The sequence below is a fragment of the Passer domesticus genome, chromosome 28 (genome assembly GCF_036417665.1).
Source record: "Passer domesticus isolate bPasDom1 chromosome 28, bPasDom1.hap1, whole genome shotgun sequence".
Lineage (NCBI taxonomy): Eukaryota > Metazoa > Chordata > Aves > Passeriformes > Passeridae > Passer > Passer domesticus.
The window spans coordinates 3,978,138-4,001,230 of record NC_087501.1 but is presented as its reverse complement, the minus strand read 5'-3'; the positions used below and the strand labels follow the sequence as shown (position 1 = coordinate 4,001,230).

At 55.1% G+C, this 23,093-nt stretch overlaps 2 protein-coding genes across 4 annotated transcripts in view; one reads left to right on the top strand and one right to left on the bottom strand.

Moving 5' to 3' along the window:
* Positions 1 to 20,402, top strand: part of BIN3 (bridging integrator 3) — a 42,329-nt gene extending 21,927 nt beyond the window's left edge. The window contains exons 5-9 of one of the 2 annotated variants that reach the window (XM_064400345.1): positions 1,466 to 1,602; positions 2,182 to 2,222; positions 11,913 to 12,054; positions 14,673 to 14,807; positions 19,606 to 20,402. In XM_064400345.1, coding sequence (XP_064256415.1) covers positions 1,466 to 1,602; positions 2,182 to 2,222; positions 11,913 to 12,054; positions 14,673 to 14,807; positions 19,606 to 19,752 — 602 coding nt within the window. In that variant the 3' untranslated portion in view covers positions 19,753 to 20,402. Of the gene's footprint in view, positions 1 to 1,347; positions 1,603 to 2,181; positions 2,223 to 11,912; positions 12,055 to 14,672; positions 14,808 to 19,605 lie in introns of both variants that reach the window. The other variant, XM_064400346.1, reaches the window with a different exon arrangement.
* LOC135287042 (polyadenylate-binding protein 2-like) lies at positions 11,265 to 23,085 on the bottom strand. Of its 2 annotated transcripts, XM_064400347.1 has the most exons (4): positions 22,699 to 23,085; positions 22,511 to 22,576; positions 22,013 to 22,117; positions 11,265 to 11,427 (listed from the first exon to the last, which is right to left on the bottom strand). In XM_064400347.1, the coding sequence occupies exons 1-4, from the start codon at positions 22,819 to 22,821 to the stop codon at positions 11,293 to 11,295; spliced, it is 429 nt and encodes a 142-aa protein (XP_064256417.1). In that variant the 5' UTR covers positions 22,822 to 23,085; the 3' UTR covers positions 11,265 to 11,292. The 2 variants fall into 2 exon arrangements, 1 of the variants encoding a protein (XP_064256417.1); XR_010350946.1 differs by lacking the exons at positions 11,265 to 11,427; positions 22,511 to 22,576; positions 22,699 to 23,085 and adding an exon at positions 20,678 to 20,814 and having other exon boundaries at positions 22,013 to 22,316.
* Positions 23,086 to 23,093: the final 8 nt, after the last annotated feature.

Sequence of the window (23,093 nt, the reverse complement as noted above, 5' to 3'; positions counted from 1 at the left end):
CCTCTCTCCTCTCCTCCCTGCCCTGGCACTCTCAGACCCCCTTTTCATCTCTCTGCAGGTGATCCCACTGATGCAGAGGAAGTTCCTGACCCAAATTCCCCCTGAACATGCCCAAACCCCCCCAGTTCCCAAACTCCCAGCGTGACCCTGCCACTCCCTCCCTCCAGTTCCCTTCCAATCCTTTCCTGTGAAGGAAAACTTCATTTTTCTTGCGGCCAAAGGAGCTGTGCCGTTGTTAACTCCGTCCCATTCTGGCACAAATCCCCGCTCAGATGTGGTCACACATATGGATTCTATCCCATCTGTTTAAAGGTTTAAATGCCCAAAGCCTTCATGTTTGGATAATAGATGGATACGGTAGCTTTGTTATCCTGCAGAGAGAGGCTCCTTCTGCACTGAGCTCCCAGCTCTGCAGCTTCTGAGCCCTCTCTGTTATAATTGTGTGTAACCTTTCAATCAGAATGTTTAACCCCTTGATTTATGATCTTAAGCCCCATTATTCGGATGGTTTTAACTTTTAATATCTGAGGGAGTCTTTCCAAAGCTCCTCCAAAGCATCTGGCTTTGTGATCTCCAACTGGAATAACTTCCAGCACTGAGGAAAAAGAACGTTTTTTTTTAAGTACCTCTGGCCTTTTTAGGTTTTTTTTTAGTCTGTTTTATCCCTGTTTATATTTATGCTTTCCTTTTTATTAGTCTTTTTTTCCATTCTGTACCTTCCCTAATTTCTTGCTCGTTTGTGTAGTGGTTCTGTCATTGAATTTTCCCTTTGCAGACCAAGTGTTTGGATAAAGAGGGATGTGGCTGATGGAAAACAAGCAGAATGCTCAGTCAGAGCATGACCTGCTGCTTCTGGATTTCTTGGTGGCACTCCCAGGGCCTGTAGGGACTTCATATCCCCCCTGGCTCCTTCTCCACAGGCAAAAAATTCAGGCTTATTGAGGGGAAAATACTTAACTTGTGTCCCTGCTCTTTGTGTTTGGAGAGGGAAAGAGAAACCTCGTCTCCCAGTCCTGTCAGTCTGGTCCTTTCCCACTAAATCCACTTCAAATACATGGGGGTTTTTTTTGTAAAGCCATTTGAAAGACTTAATGGACTGTGATTTTTCTTGTTGTGGAAGAGCTGTAGTGAGGCTGAGAGTGACACTTAATAGTCTGTCGAGAGAAGATGTATAAAAACCCCCATCTCTGGGGTTTTTTTAAGAGAACAGTGCTTTTGTTAGTCTGGGATTATTTCTGGCAGCATCACAAGCCTCACATTGGAGTGGTTCAGACTTAACTTACATAAAAACACTTCTCTGGGTGTTTACATGAATGAATTGGTGCCTTTTGCTTGCTTTTCTCTCAGCCTCCACCGAGCATCTCCCTGCAAGCTTGTGCTGACCCCCTCCTGGCTGCCTCAGCTCCCTGATTTTTGCCCTCGTGGCTGTGGGAAATGTGACCCTGTGTGGTTTCTTTTCCATCAGCCATGTCCAAGTCTGCAGTGAAGATCTCCTCAGACCTGCTGTCCAACCCCCTGTGTGAGCAGGAGCCCTCGTTCCTCGAGATGGTCACGGCCTTCGACACGGCCATGAAGAGGATGGACTCCTTCAACCAGGAGAAGGTGCATTGGCTTGGCTGGGAAATGGGAGAGCTGGGAGGGTTCTGGAGTCATGGGATGGTGGGATTGTCCTGGAATCATGGGATGGTTGGGGTTGGGGGGGATTTGAACCCATCCCTGCCATGGCAGGGACATCTCCCACTGTCCCAGGGTGCTCCAACCTGGCCTTGGGCACTTCCAGGGATGAGGCAGCCACAGCTCCCCTGGAATTCCATCCCAGCCTCTCCCCACTGTTCCAGGGAAGGATTTCCTCCCAAAATCCCATCCACCCCTGCCCTCTGGCAGTGGGAGGCCATTCCCTGTGTCCTGTCCCTGCCATGTCCAGAATCCTCGTGTCTCACCTCTTTCCTTTTTATCATCATCCCCAAGACTTTTCCCACAGGAGTTTCTCTAATCTCCCTCTTCAGGCTGGGATTGCAGCTCCCATGGGAGAAATTCCCTCTCTCCTTTTGGTTAAAGGACATCGTGGTTGTGCTCAGGGTCCCTCCCCACCCCCTGGTGGGACCCTACAAACCCATCCTTGTGCAAATGGGATTTTCCAACAATCCTGACGTGCAATCCTCCCATTTTTGCTTTCCACAGGTGAATCAGATCCAAAAGACAGTCATAGAGCCTTTGAAAAAGTGAGTACCAACCATCATCTCGGGGGGTTTGTCCTCATCTGGAGCTTTAGGGATGTGGGGCCTGGAGAGAGGCTGGAAATCAGCCTCAGAGAGGCAATCCTGCCCTGGTCCTGCTGGCCACACTGCTTTTGTGCTTAATCAATCATAATTTGAACCTTTTTGGCCACTTGGATCCACTGCTGCCTTCACCTGTAGCTTAAAGAACTCCTGAGATATAAAATCATGGAGCATCCTGGGCTGGAAGGGACCCCCAAAAGATGAATAATTCCATTTTCTCTGTTTTTGTGTTGGTTTTTACTTTCAGCAAAGGAACAAAACCACCTGGAGATCATCCAGGGGGGTCAGAAATTGGCTGGTTCAGCAAAAGTTTCTTTCATTTGGAAATTTTCCTAAATAAAAAAAGAGAAAGTGGAAGTTCCTACATGTTTATAAATAATATTTATAAATAATATTTCCATGCAAAGAAGGAGGAGAGGCTACAGAGCTTTCATAGCCAGAGAGGTTGGAAATGAGGGGAAAACGCCCAAATCCCACAGTTCTGTCACATCTGGCCTGCAAAATTTCCACCTTTTCCAGGGTCACAGGCTGTACCCCCAAACCTTTCATGATACCTTCAGTTCTCTCCCAAATATCCCCTTAAATCCCAAGATTTGCTGTTTTGTTACAGGAGCAGAGCCAGCGAGCAAAAATAAAATGAAATTACTTTAATATGACAGTAAGTGTTGCAAATTGCTGAATAACAATTTCAGTTTAGGTTTGACACACAGAGGGGTTGTCGTGGTTTAGTTGGTTTGGCTTTTTTTCCCCCCTGAAGTTGTTGTTTCTGCCCAAATCTGAAAGTAAAATCTCATGGATCACTTAACACCTGAGGTTACAGCATGTTCCTGTCTGGGGGATGTTTGGTGACTCAAGTTTTACCTTGGTCCTCTATCCACAACCAGAAATTCCTGCTTATTTAAGGAAAAAAAAATAAGAAGAAAGAAAGAAAAAGGAAAAAAAATCCCAGCCTTTTGCTGTGGAATTGTGTTGCTTATTATCTAGATTGTCCTCATGAAAGATACATTAACTTTTTCTTCCAGCATTCTGTTAAAATTGGAAGAACTTGTGTTTCTGAGATATTCTGGGGTTTTTTTTTCTTCCCTCAGCTTGTGTTAGTTGGTGAAATGAAAGACAGTCCCTCTCCCTGCAAACCTGCCTTGGGTTTGAAATCCTGGCTGGTGAATTCAGGACAGCAAATCCATTTCCATGTGCCCGTGGGAGATGCTCTGAGGGCTGGAGCCGTGGCCAAAACCTCCCCAGTTTTGGGAGCAGGAGCCTGCTGCAAGGCAAAGGGATGTGCTGGTCACCATGCCAGGCTGGCCAGGACATCCCCATGGCCAAAACCTCCCCAGTTTTGGAACAGGAACCTGCTCCAAGTCAAAATGATGATGCCATGGAAGGGTGGCCAGGACATTCCCATGACCAAAACTTCTCCAATTTTGGGAGCAGGAACATGCTCCAAACCAGAGGGATGGTGCCATGGAAAGGTGGCCAGGACATACCCGTGGCCAAAACCTCACAAATTTTGGAAAAGGAACCTGCTCCAAGTCAAAATGATGATGCCATGGAAAGGTGGCCAGGACATTCCCATGGCCAAAACCTCCCCAATTTTGGGAAGAGGAACCTGCTCCAAGGCAAAGAGATGGTCAGGCTGGCCAGGACATTCCCAGTCTCCAGTTTTGTGTGAGAGAGGAAAAGGCTCCATGGAGACCTCAGAGTCCTAAAGGGGCTCCAGGAGAGCTGGAAAGGGACTGGATGGAGGGACAGGACACAGGGAATGCCTTCCACTGGCAGAGGGCAGGGATGGATGGGATTTTGGGAAGGAATGTTGCCTGTGAGGGTGAGGAGGGGCTGGGATGGATTTCCCTGAGGATGCCCCATTTCTGGAAGTGTCTGAGGTGAGTTTGGAGCACCCTGGGACAGTGGAGGGTGTGGAAGGGGGTGGCTCTGGGTGATCCCTCAGATCCCTTCCCACCCAACCCATTCCATGTTTCCCTGCCTCGGGACACTCCGTTATCTGCCTTTCCCCAGCTCAGCACCAGGCTGTTTACTCCGACCTCCTGGCTGCTTTCCATCTCAGCAATTCTCTCCAACTTTCTGAATTTCCACAATGAGAGGTTTTTTTCCCCCCTTTTCCTGCCCTTTGGCACCTGCAAAGCTTCACCCTGTGTGCCTTTAACCAGCTTATGTTCCATGCTGGGGAAGCTTCATCCCCACTCCAAGAACAAAAAATGCTCCTTCCCTTCCCTCCTCCTTCCCTTTGTAGGTGCATCCCTGGCCAGGAACATTTCTGAGGAGCCCAAGGGTCCATTTTGAGGCTAATGAGATGCAGGAGAGAAATGCAGAGTTTGCACCTCCCTCCCTTTGTCCTGCTGGCAGATAAACCCCAGCACCAGTTCTGGCAGAAAAGTTCCAGATTAATGAAAGCTGCCTTGAGGAGCTCTTCTTATTTCCAGTTAGGTTTTCCTTCCCCTCGCTGAGGCAGCTCTCCCAAGCCTCTCCCAACTTTGCTCTGACCTAGAAAAAAAAAGGCTTTTTAATTTTTTTTTTTTTTTTTGCTCCAACAGCTGCACTTTATTACATCTTCACTGGTGGTCTTTTATAGTTTATTAGCCAAAGAAACAGATAAGTATAATCCAGACAATTATCATTAGTGGTAATATATTGTAATCAGAGGCACATGGGCAGTAAAATCTCCATTCAGTTGTCCAGGGATTGGAGTTTCCAGGCAAATATTGGGGAATTTGTTACACCATGTTGAAAAAAAGCAGTAGTAGATTTAGTTGGGGGGGTGGAGGCTTGTATTGTTTCAATCCTTCTGCTTCTGGGCTCTTAGGGTTATTCACAATTTGGCTTTTTGAGCCCCAAGAAGCCTTTGGCTGGGAATGACTCATTTATTTTCAGGGAAAGAGCAAAGCTCCAGTGAGAATATTGCATTTTTCAGGGATGGGTTGGGCGAGGAGCTGGGCAGGAGGGATGGGCTCCTCTCTGGGAGCTGCCTGGGGAATCTCACACCAGAGCAGCGCATCTGGGGCAAAAGGGGACAAAAGCAGCTGGTTTGGACTTCACTGTCCCGGCTCTTCCCAGTCAGGGCAGGGCCAGGGACTGGGGATGGAGTCTTAGTGTTCCATATTGTGTCCGTATTTAAGGAAGGAAGCGGCTTAAACGAGCCAGGTGGTTTGGAAATCCACGGGATTTAGGACCTTTCACACTGGGAGAGGATTTCCAGGGCCACAGGTCTCAATTTAACTGACTCTGTCTGACTCTCTCAGAGCAAGGGGCTGACCTGCTCACCTTGGCTTGGTGCCATTCCCTTAGGGCATTGTCCTGCTCACAAATCCACCGAGGTTTTGGCCATGGGAATGTCCTGGTCACCTTGAATTGGTGCCATTCCCTTGGAGCATTGTCCTGTTCCCAAATTGGAGAATTTTTGGCCATGGGAATGTCCTGGTACCAACTCTTTGACTTGGAGCATTGTCCTGTTGCCAAAATTGGAGAATTTTTGGCCATGGGAATGTCCTTGTCACCCTGGCATGGTATCATCCCCTTGGAGCATTGTCCTTCTCCCAAAATTGGAGAGATTTTGGCCATGGGAATGTCGTGGTCACCTTGAATTGGTGCCATTCCCTTGGAGCATTGTCCTGTTCCCAAAACTGGAGAATTTTTGGCCATGGGAATGTCCTGGTACCAACGCTGTGTCTTGGAGCATTGTCCTTCTCCCAAAATTGGAGAGGTTTGGCCTGGTCACCTTGAATTGGTGCCATTGGGAACATGTTCCTGTTCCCAAAACTGGAGAATTTTTGGCCATGGGGATGTCCTGGTCACCCTGGCGTGGTATCATCCCCTTGGAGCATTGTCCTGTTCCCAAAATTGGAGAGGTTTGGCCATGGGGGTGTCCTTGTCCCAGGATTGGAGAGGTTTGGCATTGGGATGTCCTGGTCACCCTGGCGTGGTACAATCCCTTTGATCTGGGGCATTGTCCTGCTCCCAAAATTGGAACATTTGCCACAGGGATGTCCTGGTCACCCTGGCTTTGGCAGGGGTGACACACAGGGTGCTGCCACCGAGGTGCCACATGCAGGGGTGGGTGTCAGACCTGTGGGACATGCCAGAGGTGCAATCCAGGAGCTGCCCAGAGCAGTGAGGGATAAATTCCATCAGGGCTGCGTGTCACCAACATCTGCCAGCAGCACAGCTGGGAGGAGGATCCCTCACTCCATGTCCCTCCCACCCTCCCCACGGTCCCTCAGGCTGCCAGGAGAAGGCAGCCCAGGCTGGCCAGGAGCAGCTCCAGGGGTGCTGCAGGACCGGAAGCAGGAAAAGCAGCTTTCATGTCCTTAACGAGCCCCTAATGAGGATTTGGAGCAGCCACATGGCCACCTAATCCCCCACGCTGCTTCCTCATCCATTCCTGCCCCTTTTCCCTCCAGGAGGAAGGGCTGGGTTTCATTTCCCCCTTCCTGGTGGGTGGATGGTCCCCACGGATGTGGCAGGAATCCCCCTCCCTGCTCCAGCCTCTCCTGGGCCATCCTGGTGCCTCTCCAAACTTCCCCTCCCCTCATCCACCCTCCCTTCCTTTGGCATCTGATGCTTCCCAGCTCTGTCATTCTTTTAATTTTACCTGTTCATCACCAGCTGGAGATTTTGTCCACTTCTTTTTTGTTTCTTATCCAAGATATCATCCCAAAAAGAATGCCCACATGTGTGTGCCAGCCAGGTCCAGCTCACAGGCTGCCAGTGAGGGTGTTTGAGATGCTTGGAAACAAGGAGAATTAAAGGTTGTATCATTTTTCCTGGTGCCAAAGCTCCAGCAACCCTTTCCCACTAAAAATGGGGGCTGGAGGAAGCAGTGGGATGAGGATTTGGGGTGGAGAGGGTGAGAAGACAGAGAGGTGACAGAACGTTCCCACTCCTCGAGCATCCCCACCATCCCCAGGGCTTCCCAGCAGAGAGATGGGAAGGAATTTCCAATTTCCAAGCCCCAGATTTGTCAGCTGGGCTGAGCAGCAGACGAATCTGGCAGCACCAGCAATCCTGGGGCACTTTTATCTCCCATGGCAGCATCTCTGCAACCCCATCCTTTAATTACGGGGAGCTGAAGGGAGCCTGGCATGGAGACGAGGTGGGAACATGATTTGGAGTGCAGGGAACGGGGTGATTTAGATGTTTTTTCCAAGGATAACCTGTCATCCTCTGAGGAGTTCAGCCCCAGGTTTCCCCCTCTCCCCCCCAGCCACAAGCAGAGTAATTTGTATTTTCTTTTCCTTATCCCTGCGTATCTCCCCTCACCTGCTCCTCCTAAGCTGCCTGGGCTGTAATCCCCTCTCAGCAGCCTTCCCTGAAAAGTGACAGGGAACAACAGCAGCTTATTCCTCAAGCTGCTTCCATGGCAGGGCCTCTCACAGCCCCTGTGCTGCTTTACCTTCACTTTGCCACCATTCCCACCAAGTTTTCTTTTTTGTCAGCTTTGATTTTCCTGGCTTTGTGTTAAAAAAGGAAGTCTTGGGTTACACAGGGTGGGGGGATTTGGGAGTGGTTTTGGCTGTCCCACCTCCTCATTATTATTGATAATATCAGAAATTAGGAATATCTTTTTCGTGGTAAGAATTGTCAGACCCTGGCACCAGGAGTGCTCAGAAAACACGTGGATTTACACTTTGTGCCTTAGTGGTGCTGGGTTGCTGGTTGGACTGGGGTTTAGGGCCCTTTTCCAGCCTTGCTGACTCCATGATCTGTTACAAGCACCCACATCTGCCCCAGGGTGCATCTCACAGGGACAGGAACTGTTTCCCTGCTCTTTCCCCATGTCCCTGCTTCCTGAAATTCTGTGTTCAGGCTCCATTTCCAAAGGGCTCTTGGGCTGCTGCTCCCCTCCCAGTTGATCCCAGTGCCTTTGCTGCCAGGAGGGCTTAGTGGTGCTTCTCCAAAGGCTTTGGAAAGCTCTCCTGGTCCTTGCAGGGGTGTGCTGGGAGCTTGGCTGTGTCTGTGGATGGCCTTGGTGCCAGGCTCTGCAGCAGGAGCATTTGTCAATAACGTGCATGGGATGGTTGTGGAGACACTGGGGCCACGTGTGGAGTCAGGAATTCCTCGCAATAACTTGGCACCAGCAGGAGCCCAGCTCTCCCTCTCCCCCTGCACGGGTGTTTGGCACCCCTGGCACTCACCCTGGGATCGTGTTTCTGTCCACACAGGGAGAAAAACCTGGACAGGGCTTGAAACCCCTTCTCCATGAATGCCAGGGGACTTCAGAGCTCTCAGGAATTTAGGATTCCTTGATTCCTGCAGGAGCCTGAGGCAGCTTTGCCTCAATCCCGAGCAGTCCAAGGAAGGTCCTGCCCTGCCTGAGCTGATCCTGCCTGGAAATCAAACCAGGGAGAGTGGGGAAGAGTTCAGTGGGCACAGGGAGGGCTCAGTGGGCACAGGGAGGGCTTGGTGGGCACAGGGAGGGCTTGGTTGGCACAGGGAGAGCTCAGCTGGAATAGAGGGAGCTCAGTGGGCACAGGATGAGCTTGGTGGGCTCAAGGAGAGCTTGGCTGGCCCAAGGAGAGCTCATGGGCACAGGGAGAGCTCAGTTGGCACAGAGAGAGGGCTCAGCTGGAACAGGGGGAGCTCCTTGGGCACAGGGAGAGCTCAGCTACAAATGACCCAACCTTTTGCTGGTGGAGGACAACCACACTGAGGGAACCTCCAGTAGTGGTTTTGAACTAAAAAAGGGGAGATTTTTAACAGGAGATTGGGAAGGAATTCTTCCCTGTGAGGATGGGGGTGGCACAGGCTGCCCAGAGAAGCTGGAAAACACTTCCTCATCTCTGGAAGTGCCCAAGGCCAGCTTGGAGCACCCCGGGACAGTGGAAGGTGCCGTGCCCGTGGCAGGGGGTGGAACAGGGTGATTCAAGGTCTCTTCCCACCCAGGGAACGTGGGATTCCATGGTTCCCAGAGGCCAGGCTGAGCTCAGGGCGCTCGGAGCTGGGCACGGCTGCGGCTCGGGGAGCTGGGCCCCCTGCGCTCGGAAATGCAGCGTATAATCTATGCATTAAAAGTCCTTGTGAGACAGGAGCTGCTGTGCCTACACAGTTCCAGCCTCTTCAGATCCAGCCCTGTAGATATTTTTTAAAGCTCTGCCTGAGCACAGTGTCCTTCCATTACGGGCTGCGAAATTGCACCGAGCCGATACCGGCAATAAAAAACGGGGGAAAAAATATCAAATCGAGCCTTTTTTTTTCTCCTCCCTTTTTAAAACCCAGATTTAACTTCAAAGTGAATGGAAACTGCGTTGCTGATGGTTCTATGAGCCCTCCCTGGCTGCTTGTTCCGAGGGGAGGGGTTGGCTCTTCCCTGTGCAGCAGGTCGGGGGTGGCGGTGGCTGCGTGTGACCTCGCTGGAGTCCTGTGGCTCTGTTCAGGCTGGAGCCCTGGGAGGTGCCAGGGAAAGGCCAGGAAAACACCACTAACAGCTGGGTCTGGGTGCCAGCACGAGGCTCCGTGGTTTGGGGACGTCTCAGGAAGGGTTGGATGTGGTGGCCGTGCTCAGGGCTTGGTGCACGGCAGGGCAGGGAGGATTCCCCAGCCTCCAGCCTGGAATCTCTGCTGGCATTGGCATTGCCATGCCTGCATTCCCACCATGGAGGAGCAGCTCAGCTCATCCCCATGGTCTTTACTCCCTGCTTTAGGTCCTTCCCAAACCTCCCCCAGCAGGGACAGAACATAAAAGAAGCCAGGAAAGCCTCTGGGCTGGTGGAATCCTCCTTCCCATGGTTAATAACTGGGAGAAATCCCTGCAGGAGCTGTCACCTTGGGCTGCTGGCGTTGTGTGTGTGCCATGCTGGGAAAGGGCATCCCTGGCACACAAACATCTCTGGAAGTGCACCAGGCCAGGCTGGAGTGGGCTTGGAGCCTCCTGGGCCAGTGGAAGGCGTCTCTGCCCCAGCTGGAGTGTCCTGAAGGTCCTTTCCAGCCCAAACCATTCCCTGATTCCCTGACCCCAAACCTGTATCCCATGAGAGCTCTCAACCTGGCCACCCTTTCATCCATCCCTGTTTCCCTCACCCTTCTCCTGGTGGATTTTTGAGCTTTACAAAGAGGTAGGAGAGATTTTAGCAGCCCAGGAGCTGGTGAGGCCACGCCTGGAGCCTGCTGCATCCAGGACATGGCTCCCATTTAAATATAATGGGATTGTGTGGGATGGTGCCCGTAAAAAGCAATGTCAGGGCAGAGCATCTGATCCTCTCCAGGCAGCTGGAGCAGCTCCCTGATGACTTTTCCAGGTTGTTCCTCATCCCCAAGCTGTTGCAACAGAGAGAGAATATCATGGGATGTATATTTATATTTCTATTTGTATGGATTTGTTCTGTGCCAGCCTCGGGGGACGTGCAGGACCGGGCAGGATTGAGGGATCACATCCCCAGCTCACCCAGGGATGCTCCACACAAACTCTTGGATGCAAAAATTCCCATTTCTGCCTGCTCCTGGCATTTGCCCTTTGCAAACAGGCTCAGGGATGAAAGTCTTCTCTCAGCACCCACCAGCCCAGCCCATCAGCACCCTCCAGAGCGAGCAGAAAATGGGATTTTGATAGGGCTGGAGTGGCTGAAACACCCGTGGTTCTGCCTGAACCCTGGATTTGGGTCACATCCAAAACAAATTACACTCATCAAGTGACATTTGTGTCTTTTCTTTTTCCTAATGGCCCCCCAGGTTGGATTTCTATTTCTGTTTTGATTTTATTTTTCCATTTTAAGAGGTGGGAAAGCCGTTTGTTCCCTCCTGGAAGTAAAATCCATAGCCAGACTGCTCAGAGAAATTTTTCTTCACCAATCCCTGGCCTCAACCCCCCAAAATAACCATGGAATTTATGAATATTAAATTATTATCTCCAGAGGGAGCATCACCTTTTTGATCCCAACCCACAGCCCTGGTATCCCCTGGGATAATTTGATTTTGTGGAATTAAGAGGCAGGAGCAACGTTCCAGTTCCTGCTTTTCCCTTTTCTGTCACATTCAAAAATATTCTCCATCAGATGTTCATGTTTCCTCAATTTGTAACACATTTTAATAATAGGAATCTTTCCCATCGCCTGGGTAAATTGTTGGATGCTGTGAATCCTTCTGGGGAGGGCTCAGGGCTCCTCTTCAGCTGGGTTTGTGACCCAAAAAGAGCAAAAATTTGCTGAAAAAAGAACAAAAAAAAAATCAGAAAAAGGAAAAAATTAACCAAAAAAAAGCAAAAAAAATTACCAAAAAGAGCAGAAAATTAACCAAAAAAGCACAAAAAAACAAACCAAAAAAGGCAAAAAATAATATCCAATAAGGAAAAAAAAATTGTGCAAAAAAAATACCCTTAATATTTAATTATTAACTGTAAATTAAATGTATTAATTTAAATTTTAATCGGCAGTTATTATTTATTTTGCACTCATTTTTTCTTTTCCCTGGACTTTTATTGCAACTTCTCCACCTCTTCTTTCCCTTTCCAACCAGGACCTGGGCAATCACCACATTAATTAAGAATATTCCGAATTCTGGGATGGTTTGGCTTGGAAAAACCTCACAGCAGGAAACTTCCTGCTGCACCAGGGTGCTCCACAATTTCCTTGGGTGCTTCACCCACCCAAAATATCCCATCCCAAACCTTTCCCATGGTTTTTTTTCCAGGTTCAGCAGCGTCTTCCCGAGCCTGAACATGGCAGTGAAGCGCCGGGAGCAGACGCTCCAGGACTACAAACGCCTGCAGTCCAAGGTGGAAAAATATGAGGAAAAGGAGAGGACTGGCCCTGTCCTGGCCAAGCTGCACCAGGTACTGAGGTGTCCCCAGAGCCACAATGCCAGCAGCGTTCCTGGGAAAACTCAGGAGAAGCTTTTCCCTCTATCTGGCATCTGTGCCATGAATAGAACATTTTGGGAGGATGTCTTTTATCCGTGTAAAAATCACATTTTTGACAGCACAACGCTGGTTTGGAGTGTTCAGTGAAGGGAAGGAGCTGCTTTTCTAAGAGAAAATGGAATTTTTTTTCCGAGAGAAAATGGAATCAGAGCCCTGGGAGCTCTGGGGGAGCTCGGAGGCAGCGCTGAGGTCGAGGCACAGGGGGGTTCCCCCCGACCTCCGCGTCTGAGCGAGCAGCTGGATGGGGAAGGGAACAGATCAGAGCATTTCCCAGCTTTATGTTTGCCACCTGTTCCCAAAAAATTCGTCTTGGAAAATTGCAGTAATTGGTTAACAGGAAGTTTTGCCAGATTCTTTTTGCTCTCTCCCAAATTTTGTGAAATCGTGATGAGTTTGTTGGTTTTATTCTATTTTTTTTAAAATCAAATCTTCCCCAGCGTTTTTCCCCAAAATCTGTCGCTCCAGCAGCACGTGGCTCGATCCTCCCAGGAACAATTGATTCTCAGAGTCAAAGAAAATGTGTTTTTCTGATGAATTTCCCCCCAAAAATGAAGTTTTGTGTTAAATAACAGCCTGAACAAAAGACACCTCTGGTTTAACAGTAAGCAGCTTATTTTGCTCAGCCTCAGCGACTAAAGCTGGGGCTGGAAAAATGGGAATTCTTTTGTCCTGGTGATTAAGCAGGGTTTAGTTATTTCATATATTTTTCCTCTTAATGAACTTTTGATCTAATTCCCCCCTCCCCCGAAAATAAATCTTAACCAAACACTGAGTTTAAACACCTGTGAGAGGCAGCCTTGAGCAATCCTGAACCTGGGGTATCCAGGGGGTCTGGATTTAATGGGAGAGGGCCCCATCTCATCCAGTTATTTTTAATGATTGAACTGCAAATTTACATCCATTGTTTGCTCCAAGTTTTCTGCTCTTCTGCCCCCTGTGAAGAACATCCTGGGAGTTTCCCCCCATGAACTCCATCCCAGTTTTCCCCTGGCTCCATCCTGGGGTTTTCCCACCATGAACTCCATCCCAGGGCTTTCCCTCATAACTCCATCCCAGGAGTTTTCCCCCAGGAGTTTACCCCCATGAACTCTATCCCAGGATTTTCCCTTCATGAACTCCATCCTTGGAGTTTCCCCCATGAGTTCCATCCCAGCAGTTTCCCCCCATGAACTCCCTCCTGGGATTTTCCCCATGAGTTCCATCCCAGCAGTTTCCCCCCATGAACTCCATCCCAGGAGTTTTCCCCCTAACTCATCCCAGGAGTTTTCCCCCAAGAGTTTCCCCCCATGACCTCCATACCAGGATTTTCCCCTCATGAACTCCATCCTTGAAGTTTCCCCCAGGAGTTTCCCCCATGAGTTCCATCCCAGCAGTTTCCCCCCATGAACTCCCTCCTGGGATTTTCCCCATGAGTTCCATCCCACCAGTTTCCCCCCATGAACTCCATCCTGGGAGTTTCAACGCTCCCAGCCTCATGGCAAATGATGAATTTTTTGCTTTGCTGGGCTGATTCCAGCCTTTCCCAGCCTGCAGCCAGGCCATGCCATGCCCCTGGCACGCTGTCCCTGTCCCCAGGGCGGCGCCGCGGCCGGGCCGGGCTCTCCCGCTCCCCCCTCCCGTCGGAATGGCACCGGGATTAAGTGGCAGACTTGAACTGGTCTAATATTTCACAGCCCACCCCCTCCTGCCCTTTTCCACACCATCCCCGAGACATTTCCCGTTCTCCCCACGCTCTGTTTAAAGGAGCCAGTTGGATGCACTGAGCTGAAGGTCACGGTGACGGTGGGGACAGGATCCTGGAGCGACGCTCCTGGGAATCGCAGGGTGAGGGGACAGGGATGTGGCCAGGGACGTTCTCCAGCCTGACTGAGCTCTGGGAATGGGTTTTGTCCGTGTTTTGATGAAGGAGAGAAGGCACAACCTCTCTGGGTGTCCTGTGGATTTCCAGGATCAGAGCATGGGTCCATTGGATGGTCCCATCAGGATCCATCAACTGCTGACTTGGGCCCCACCAGGTTCCACTGAGAGGTCACTTGAGCTCCACCAGGTTCTGTTAACTGGTCACTTGGATCCCACCAGGGTCCACTGAATGGTTACTTGAGTCCCACCAGATTCTGTTGGATGGTCACTTGGGTCCCACCAGGTTCCACTGAATGGTCTCTTGGATCCCACCAAGGTCCATTGAATGGTCCCTGGTGGGATCCCACCAAGATTCCATTGGATGGTCTCTTGGATCCCACCAGGTTCCATTGAATGGTCTCTTGGATCCCATCAAGGTCCACTGGATGGTCCCATCACGATCCATTAAGTGGTCACTTGGGTCCCACCAGGTCCCATTGGATGGTCACTTGGGTTCCACCATTGAATGGTCACGTGGATCCCACCAGATCCCCCTGGATGATCCCATGGGTCCCACCAGGCTGGTCACTGCTCGTCCCCACAGCCAAGCAAAGCACCCCATTGTCCTGGGGTGGCCTCCATGGCAGGGGATCCCTGTCCCAGGACTCTGACCCCTCCATGTCCCCCCGCAGGCCCGGGAGGAGCTGCGCCCGGTGAAGGAGGACTTTGAAGCCAAGAACAAGCAGCTCCTGGAGGAGATGCCCAAATTCTACAGCAGCCGCATCGATTACTTCAAACCCAGCTTTGAGTCGCTGGTCCGAGCACAGGTGAGACATTGTCCCTCCCTGGTACCTGTGTCGTGTCCTGTGCCACAGTTCCAGCCCTGCCTGTGCTTTATCCACTGGAATTCCATGGCTTTATCCACCTGGGAATGCCATCTCCTTGAATGTGGGGTCCTGAGCTCAGGGCTTGGTTAGGTTTGAGGTGTTTGTGGCTCCTGGTGAGTGGAGAAGAGGCTCCTGGGACATCTCCAGACCAAAGATTTGTTGGGAGAGATGCCCAGCTTTCATTTCCACCCGAACGTGCTGTGGCTCCTCCTCCTCCTCTCCTCTCCCTTTGCCCTTTCCCTCAGGGGCTGCAGAGGGGCCGGGTTGGGATCTCACCAGGCTTTGAGAACCTGTGGCCCCGCGTTCCGCGGCGCCCGGGGCGGGGAGCAGGGCGGAACGGGGCCGTGGGTGTTTCCCTGCGGCATTTTGGGGCCGGGAGCTGCCGCAGGGACCCAGGTGTGCTGCGGGGGGGCCGCCGGGAGGTGCCGGGAGCACGTGTTCCATCTCACCTCCGACTTGGGGGGGCCTCTGCGCGGAGCTGCCAGCGAGTTGTCTGCAGGCTGATTCACCTAGCAGATGGTGCCGATGCTCCCTGCGCCGCAGGGTGGGTGCTGGGGATGCTGTTCCTGCTGTTCCCTTAGCAATCCCTGTTCCAGCCCGGAATAAGCACAATTCCCAGAGTCTTGCTGGCCCTTTCCCCCTGCGGACCCCCTCCATGGGTGAGACCTTGGCACCTGGATTTTCTCTGCCCTCTCTGGGGTTTGTGATCCGTGAGCTTCCTCAGCTTTGCCCCTCTGGCTTCTCGCTGTTTGTGTCCCCATTCCCAAGGAATTTGGGGTGAGGAGGACGTTGGGATAGGTGTGCTCGGAGCACCCAGGGGTGCAAGCAGGGAGCAGCAGGGTGTCACTGCTGGGGCTGTCTGTGAGACTCCATCCATATCCCTCTTCTTCCTTGGGAATCCTCTGCTTTCTTTCCCGTCTATCCGCCCTGCCTCTCTTCAGGTGAGGAATTTGTTGGGAAAACCGAGTGAAATCCTGTTTTTAGCACCCAAAAAGGCAGCGTCACAACAAAGCTGATGCATCTCCCGTAGGCTGGACTTAAAGCTGGTCCCAGATGGATGCAGCTCCTCACATCCCTCCCTCCCTGCCAGCCTCCATGGGAGCTGCATCCCTCTTCCCTCCCAGCACTGGCTGCATCCTTCCACCCCCAGGGAAAGATGCTCTGAGGAGAGCTGGGAATATTTGTGCCAAAGCTGGGCTTGGGCTCCGTGTGCCCCCCTGGCTCAGCAGCTCTGGGAAGCGTTTTCCCACTGAAGTGGCTGAAATAAAATGGAAAAGGGATGTGATTTGCCCAAGGTAGTGAGTCAGTGGCGAGCCAGGAATAGCAGCCAGAGCCCTGAGTCAGCTCAGCACTGCTCACCTGCAGGCACCTGGCTGGGAAGGGCAGGCAGGAGCATCCCCATCCCAGGAGAGAGCTGGCATGGAAATACTGCCCAGCTTTGCCTCCCTCTGTGCCTCCCTGAGCTGGTTAGCAGCTGGGCAGGGTCGTGTTCCTCGATGTAATTTCTATTTTCAGCCTTTTCTGCAGGTACCTCTTTAGGAGTGGGATGAGGCTGGAGGTGAATCCCACAGGGAAAAGGCTGGATGGGGTGGGACTGGGATCAGCTGGCCCCGTGCAGGCTGCTGTGACTTTGGGGCTGTTTCTCCCTGAGTCAAACCCACCATCCAAATGCAAAACCATGTCATTTTCCTGATTTCTTGGCCCTGGAGGCAGCCGGGACTTAAAGCAAGACAAATTGTGTGACAGTGACACCATCCAGTGCCACGATGAGCTGGGAAGGGACCAGCTGCCTCTCGGGGAAGGGGAAGGACCCTGCTCCCAAGCACCTCCGTGGCTTTGACCCAAGGAGACCCTCCCAAGGCTCTTCCCCAGCCAGTTCCCATGGCACAGCCTGGCTGTGCTCCCAGGGCTGGCTGTCTCCTGACACCGGGACATGTCCCGAGCTCGCAGGGCTGTAACATTCAACACCAAATTCTTCCCTCCACCCACGGGCCCGGGCCAAGCCAAGGGAGGCAAATATTTCCCTGGCTGGGGGCTTTGAAGTGGCCACATGGAGATGAAAGGGGGAGATTTTGGAGCTGTCGCTGGTGTGAGGCGTGAACAGCACTTCCTTCCCGCTTTGTGCTTTATTTTCCAGCTAGAAAACATGAGATTCCTTTGGGTTTGAGAGGAATGGGGGGAAAGGTGGGGCTGGCAGGCAGGGGTGGTGCTGTGGGCTGGGGGAGCCTGGCCCTGGCAGTGCCCCTGGGTTTGTTTTGGGTAGGGCTGCCCCAAACAAGCGGCCACTGGGCCATGGTGGCCAGGAGCTGTAGAAAATGCACGGAACACAGCGTCCCCAAACAGAATTAGTTCAAGACAGGTGGACTCGGGGCCGCTGGCTCGGGCTCAAAGGCGAGTTGGAGCTGGGATTTGATGGGATGGGGACAGAGCATATGGCATCCATAGCTGGAAAAGTACTGGGCTGGCAGAGCAGGTAGGGCAGGGCGAGCTGGCTGCCCCCTGTCACTGCCACCAGTTCGGGGTGCATCCCCTCCCTGGGAGGGTTTCCACTCCTGTTTCAACAGGAGAAATCGTGGGGGGCTCGATGCCAGTGGGATTTTGTTGATGAAGCTCAGGAGACTCGGCTGGCGAGGCAGGGCAGCGTTCCGGGGGTGCCAGCTGCCTCTGCACTGGGGCCTGCTGGGGGACAGGGGCGTCCCCAGGGATGCCCAGAGGGCCCTGGGGACACGGGGTGTCCCCAAGGACACCCACAGGCCCTGGGGACACGGGGTGTCCCTGGGGAAGGGATCAGTGGCTGAGGGACGTGGGTGGAGGGGAGCAGCACCAAGGGGTTCGCTCTGCTCTGCCCGTTCATGCAGTGGGGGTGCTGGGGACAGTCCTGGGGACAATCCTGGGGGGCAGTCCTGGGGACAATGATGGGGGACAATCCTGGGGAAAATCTAGGGTGCAGTCCTGGTCCCGGAGGAATTCTCAAGGATTTCTGGATCCTGGTGGGGGGCCAATTCTGGAGCCAACCCTGGGGGACAGTTGTCCCCAAATCCTGGAGGACAATCCTGGGACCAATCCTGGGGACAATCCTGGGGAAAATCTAGGGTGCAGTCCTGGTCCTGGAGGAATTCTCAAGGATTTCTGGATCCTGGTGGGGGGCCAATTCTGGAGCCAATCCTGGGGAACAATCCTGGGACCAATCCTGAGGGACAGATGTCCCCAAATCTTGGGGGACAACCCTGGGGGCAGCATCTGCCTCCAGGCCTGCCACCCCGACAAGATTCAGCTTTTTCCATGCTGGATTTGGCAGTGCCACTTGGCCATATGTGACTGAGCAGAGCCCAGCTGACTCCAGCCTGGGGACGAGGGACATGGAGGCTGCTCCAGGGCTCTGGCACCCCGCTTGGCACCCCTGCCCCCAGATCCCTGCCCACCCGTGGCAGTGCCAGAGGATTTCAGGTGTTTGTGGCATCTCTGGCTGGCAGCGGGGCTCAGAGGGCGTTCGGGGTGACCCAGCTGTGGGGTTGTGGTTTGGGGGGCGTGCGGGGATTTTGGGGGGCCCCTGCCAGCTCAGCCCTGTGCGGGGTTCGTTAGTCACTGTGTAAATGAGCGTTGCTGTGACTCAGCTGGCACGGCTGCGGGGGGAGCCCCGGCCACGGAGCAGCCCCCGGGCCCCTGGCATGGCCGGGCCTGGGAGGGGGCTTCAGGCAGCCAGCACTGCCCTGTGGGGTCCCCACCACACCCCCTGAGGCCTGCCCAAAATCGGCATGGCTTCGAGCAGGATTCGGGGAGCTGGTCTCCATGGAGACCGTGGATGTCTCAGCACCGGTGCTGCTGGAGATGCTGGGGCCCTCGTGGGAAACGGGGACAGCGCTGGCATTGCCCACCCTGGGGGGCTGCGTGCCCCTCTCCCTCCCTGGGGGATGGGGGGGATAGCCAGGGCAGGATCCCACACCTGGCACGGCCCCGGGGGTCCTGCAGTGCCAGGGGTCCCTGTGGCACCCGGGGGTATTACAGCAAGGGGTTCTGCAGCTCCGGGGGTCGCACAGGCAGCACTGGCATCCCGCAGCACCGGGAGTGCCCAAGCAGCATTGGGGGTCGCACAGTCAGGGCTGAGCCCCCCAGTGCCGGGGCTCCCACAGCACCGAGGGTCCCTCCCACCGGAGGTCCTGCGGCACCGGGGGGGTCCCCCAGCCCCGAGGGTCTCCCCGGCAGGGCTGGGACCCCCCCTCTCCCCGCTGGAGCCCGCGCCCGAGCAGCCACCCCGCTGCCATCTGCCTGCGCTGACCCACGGGCTCCCGCGCCGGCGAGCGCTGCTCGCTGCCGGAGATAATTGGCGGTGCTAATTAGCACGTTATTAACACACCCCTCCTCCTCCTCGCCGTGCTTCGCGCGGGGCACGGCGCTGCCGGGCGTGCCCCCGAGCCCTGCCCGGTGTGCCCCCCGGGCCGTGGGCACCGGGTGCTGCCGGTGGCACCGGCGACAAGCGCGGGGACAGGCGGCCGCGGGAGGGCGGCGCTGCCGGTGCGGCCCCGCACGCGCGGCTCGCAGATGGGAAGCGAGCAGAGAAGGGCAGCGCGTTATTAAAATGTGTTGAGTTGTAATAATCCGAGGGGGCGGCACGGCCGCGGGGGAGGGAGCTATTCCAGACACCAACGCCGCGCTCAGGGGCTGCCGAGGGCACCCGGGGGGTGGGCTGGGGAAGGAGACCCCCATTCCCCTCCCTCCCCAACCCCCCTTGCTCCAACAGGTTGTTTACTACACGGAGATGCACAAGATTTTTGGGGAGCTGACGGCGCAGATCGAGCGGCCCGGGCTGAGCGACGAGCAGCGCGAGCGCGACAACGACGCCAAGCTGGGCGAGCTCCGCGCCCTCTCCATCGTGGCCGACGACTGAGGCCGGGCTGGGGGCGGGGGGATCCCCCCCCTCTCACCCCGGATCCCCTCCCAGGGTGGACTCGTGGGGCTGGAGCTGCTCCCGTCGCCCCACGGCTGCGGGCTGGCTTAGTCTGTGAATGAGTTGTGCCTTAGATTTTGGGGTGTGCAGGAGCAGGAAAAGGAGTGATCCCACTCAGATGAAGATGGGGTGCTGGATTTTCCCAGGTTCCAGCCGCCCTTGGCACCCCCAGAGCCAAGAGGGTGAGACCCCCCACTCCTTCCCCTCATTTTGTGCCTTAGGAGCCCAGTGTCCCCTCAGGGGAGGGGAAAATCACTCAAATTTCATTTTTTGAGGTACAGGGACAGGGTGATGCTTGTCATGGTGAGCATCCATCCTTCTCTTCCCAGGAATGCTACAAAGAGCCCCAGAGCTGGGGGGTGCAGGGCGTGCCATGGGGACCCCAGAGCAGCGACAGTGGGGACATCCCTAAGGGACAACCCAGCCAGGAGCAAACCTATGGCAAACTGGGGGGCTGCACCCCCTCCTGGGTGTGCGGAGGGGCCGCAGGGACTCCGTGCTTGTCCCCAATAAAGTTTCTGGCAGCGCAGCGCGGCCGGGGCCGTGTCGGTGCCGCTGTCACCGCCGGGGCCGGTGCCGCTGTCACCGCCGGGGCCGGGCTGGTGCCGCTGTCACCGGGCCGCTGTCGCCCTCTGCCGCCGCCCGGCCGCCGCTGCAGCAGGGACACCGGGGGCTTGGAGTGTCCCTGGAAGGGAGAATGGGGATCGAACATCCCCCCTCGCAGCACGAGGAATGGAGTTTTCCTGTACAACAGAGGCAGTTCGGGGCAGGGCTGGAGCCTTTCGGGACAAGGAGAGGCTGCCCGCTGTGCCCTGGGGTGGGCAGATGCTGCTTGGGATACGGGGTTGAAGCCCACCCTGGAGGGGTTCTGGGGGAGGTGACAAAGGTCCCTCCTCTGCCTTGGGGTGGCACGAGGCTCCTGCTGCTCCAGGTGAGGGCACACGGCTGCAGGGAACAGGGACCATCGCCACCTCTTCCCACCAGGACCTGGCTTTGGCAAACCTGCACGAGACAGGGAACGGGGCTCGGGGGTGTCCTGGGAAGCCCAGCAGAAAATGGGGATAGAACCCCTAAAACCAGGGTTTAGGAATCCCTAAAACCAATATTTCCCTTCCCAGCCGGAGCAAAGGGATGGAGCAGAGCTGTGGGAAGGCTGGTGGCTGTCCCCAGTGCACAGTGAGGTCCCCCCCAGAGCATCCCGTGCCAAGGCTCCTCCCCAGCTCCCAGCATGCAGAACTTCATCCCTCCCTCTCCCCTTGTTCCTTCCCAAGCACATCACATGCCAGGCCAGGTTTAAGCAAAATAAACCCAGTTACCACGGTTACCCAGAGCAGGGATGCTAAATATACAGAATATAGATATTTATATATATTTTTAACTACCATGCATGGAGCCCGTGAGCCCGAGCAAGGGACACGGGATCCAAGCGCTGCAGACCTCAGTGTGCCTCCCAAACGGGCCAAGATCCCTCTGTGGCCTGCAGGTGTTGATTCCTCCCTGGATTCAAGCCCGGCTGGGCTCACCTGAACCCACCTGGTGGCTTTGTCCCCATCACTGTCACCCCGTGTGGCACAGCCAGACCTCCCCTGGTCCCCAGCACCCAGAGCATCCCCAAATCCCAGCCCCTGGGCCATGCCTTCAGCTCCTGCTGCCCTCCCAGCCCTCAGGAGAGGGATGTCACCCGTGGAAACTCAAACCCAGGCGTTCCCAGGGATTCACTCTGCCTACTCTCCGCAGTGGTTGGGGAGGAGAATTCCATCTTTTATAGTAAAAAGTGGATAATTACCGGGTTTTGCACCACCCACAAGATCCCAGCGTTAATAGGGAGAGCTGGCAGCAAGGGAAAACTCTACAATGAGGAACGTGCTCAGCCTCGGTGGCTGAGGCACCCCTGGGTGAGGCTCAGCAGCCCTCGGACCTGCAGGAGCAGAGGGGAGGGAGGCTCTGCCCCGGGAGGATCCGTGAGGGGCAGCGGGGCCATCCCAGCATGGGATCATTCCCTGCTGGTGAACAAACCTTCCTCCTTTTATCTCCCCATCAGGAATTCCAGGTTGGCCCAGTGCTTGTCCCCCTTCCTCCCCAAATCCCCTCGGCACAGCTTTAGCAGGTGCCAGCCCACCACCAGTCCCTCACAAACCACAAACGGGATGAATTAACCCTCTCCAGGCCTGCCAACACCAGCCCACATCTGGATCCACACCTCGATTTTCCTTGTCAGGTGCTCGGGAGCTGCCCCGTGTTCCAGGTGATCCAGGGGTGGCTCAGAGAGGCTCAGACCTTCCTCCTCCTCCTCCTCACCTGGGCCCTGGAAGGAGAATCAGCATCCCCTGGAGCAGCCTCGGCGATTTCCTTGGGATCAGCCACTGGGATCCCAGTGAGGGGGAAGGTGGAGGTGGCAGAGGGGCAGCAGGGGAGGGGGTGCCCAGACCCCCACCCCGCCCCGGGAGCACCCAGCCCCGTCCTTCCCCCACCTCCCCGAGCCCCTCCCCATTGCTCTCACCCCGGGGGGGACGGTGGGAAGGGGTTTGATGCTGGAAAGGGGGGGATAAAGCATAAAACACACACACACCCCCAGCTGTGCTCAAAAAACCCTTCAGCACCCCCGATCCGGCCGTGACCCAGCCGGGGGGCGCTGCCAGGGCCCCCCGTGCCCCCAGGCCCTGCCGTGGGGGTGGGCACGGCGGGGACGGGCACTCACGGTTCCCGGGATGGAGCGGCGGGCGCTGCGGCTCCGGGGCTGCTCCCGGAGCGGGGCCGGCGGGCGCTGGGAAGGAAAAAACCCCGAGTGACGGTAGGAAATCAGCAGGAAAGGGGGGGGAAAGGAGGGATAAGGGGATACCTGATGGGAGAGCGCCTGGCCGCGGCTCGGGGCAGCATCTTCCTCACCTGCGGCTCCGGCGACACCACGAGGGGCTCCGGCAGCGCCGAAACAGCATCGAACCCCCTGCTCACCCACCCCCCGAAGCGGGGAGCCCCCCGAGAGAGCCGCGCTGCTCCCGGCAGCATCATCCCGCCCCGGCGGGGACCCCCGGCGCCCCCTCCCCACCAACCCCCGGGGGGCTCCGGGGGCAGGACGAGTTCGGGGGCTCGGCAGCCGCTTGGGCCGTCCGTGGGTCCGGGCCCGGTGGGACAAAAGGGGCGGGAGAGCCGTCGGAAGTGATGCGGCAGTGACGCGCCCTCGCGTGACGTCACGCCGGAGTTAGGCGCGTGACGTCACGGCGCGCCAGCAAGCACCTCTCTAAGAGCCGCCTCTTTATGGGTGAAAATACTTTATTGGGGGA

What these genes read in the sequence shown, in the direction of transcription:
- LOC135287042 (XM_064400347.1), bottom strand. Translation starts at nt 22,821, where the DNA reads ATGATGCTGCCGGGAGCAGCGCGGCTCTCTCGGGGGGCTCCCCGCTTC. An exon ending in GCCGCTCCATCCCGGGAACC is followed by an intron (nt 22,118 to 22,510) that starts GTGAGTGCCCGT and finishes TTCTCCTTCCAG; the next exon opens with GGCCCAGGTGAGGAGGAGGA. An exon ending in ACCTGACAAGGAAAATCGAG is followed by an intron (nt 11,428 to 22,012) that starts GTGTGGATCCAG and finishes TTCTTTTTTCAG; the next exon opens with CAAATTTTTGCTCTTTTTGG.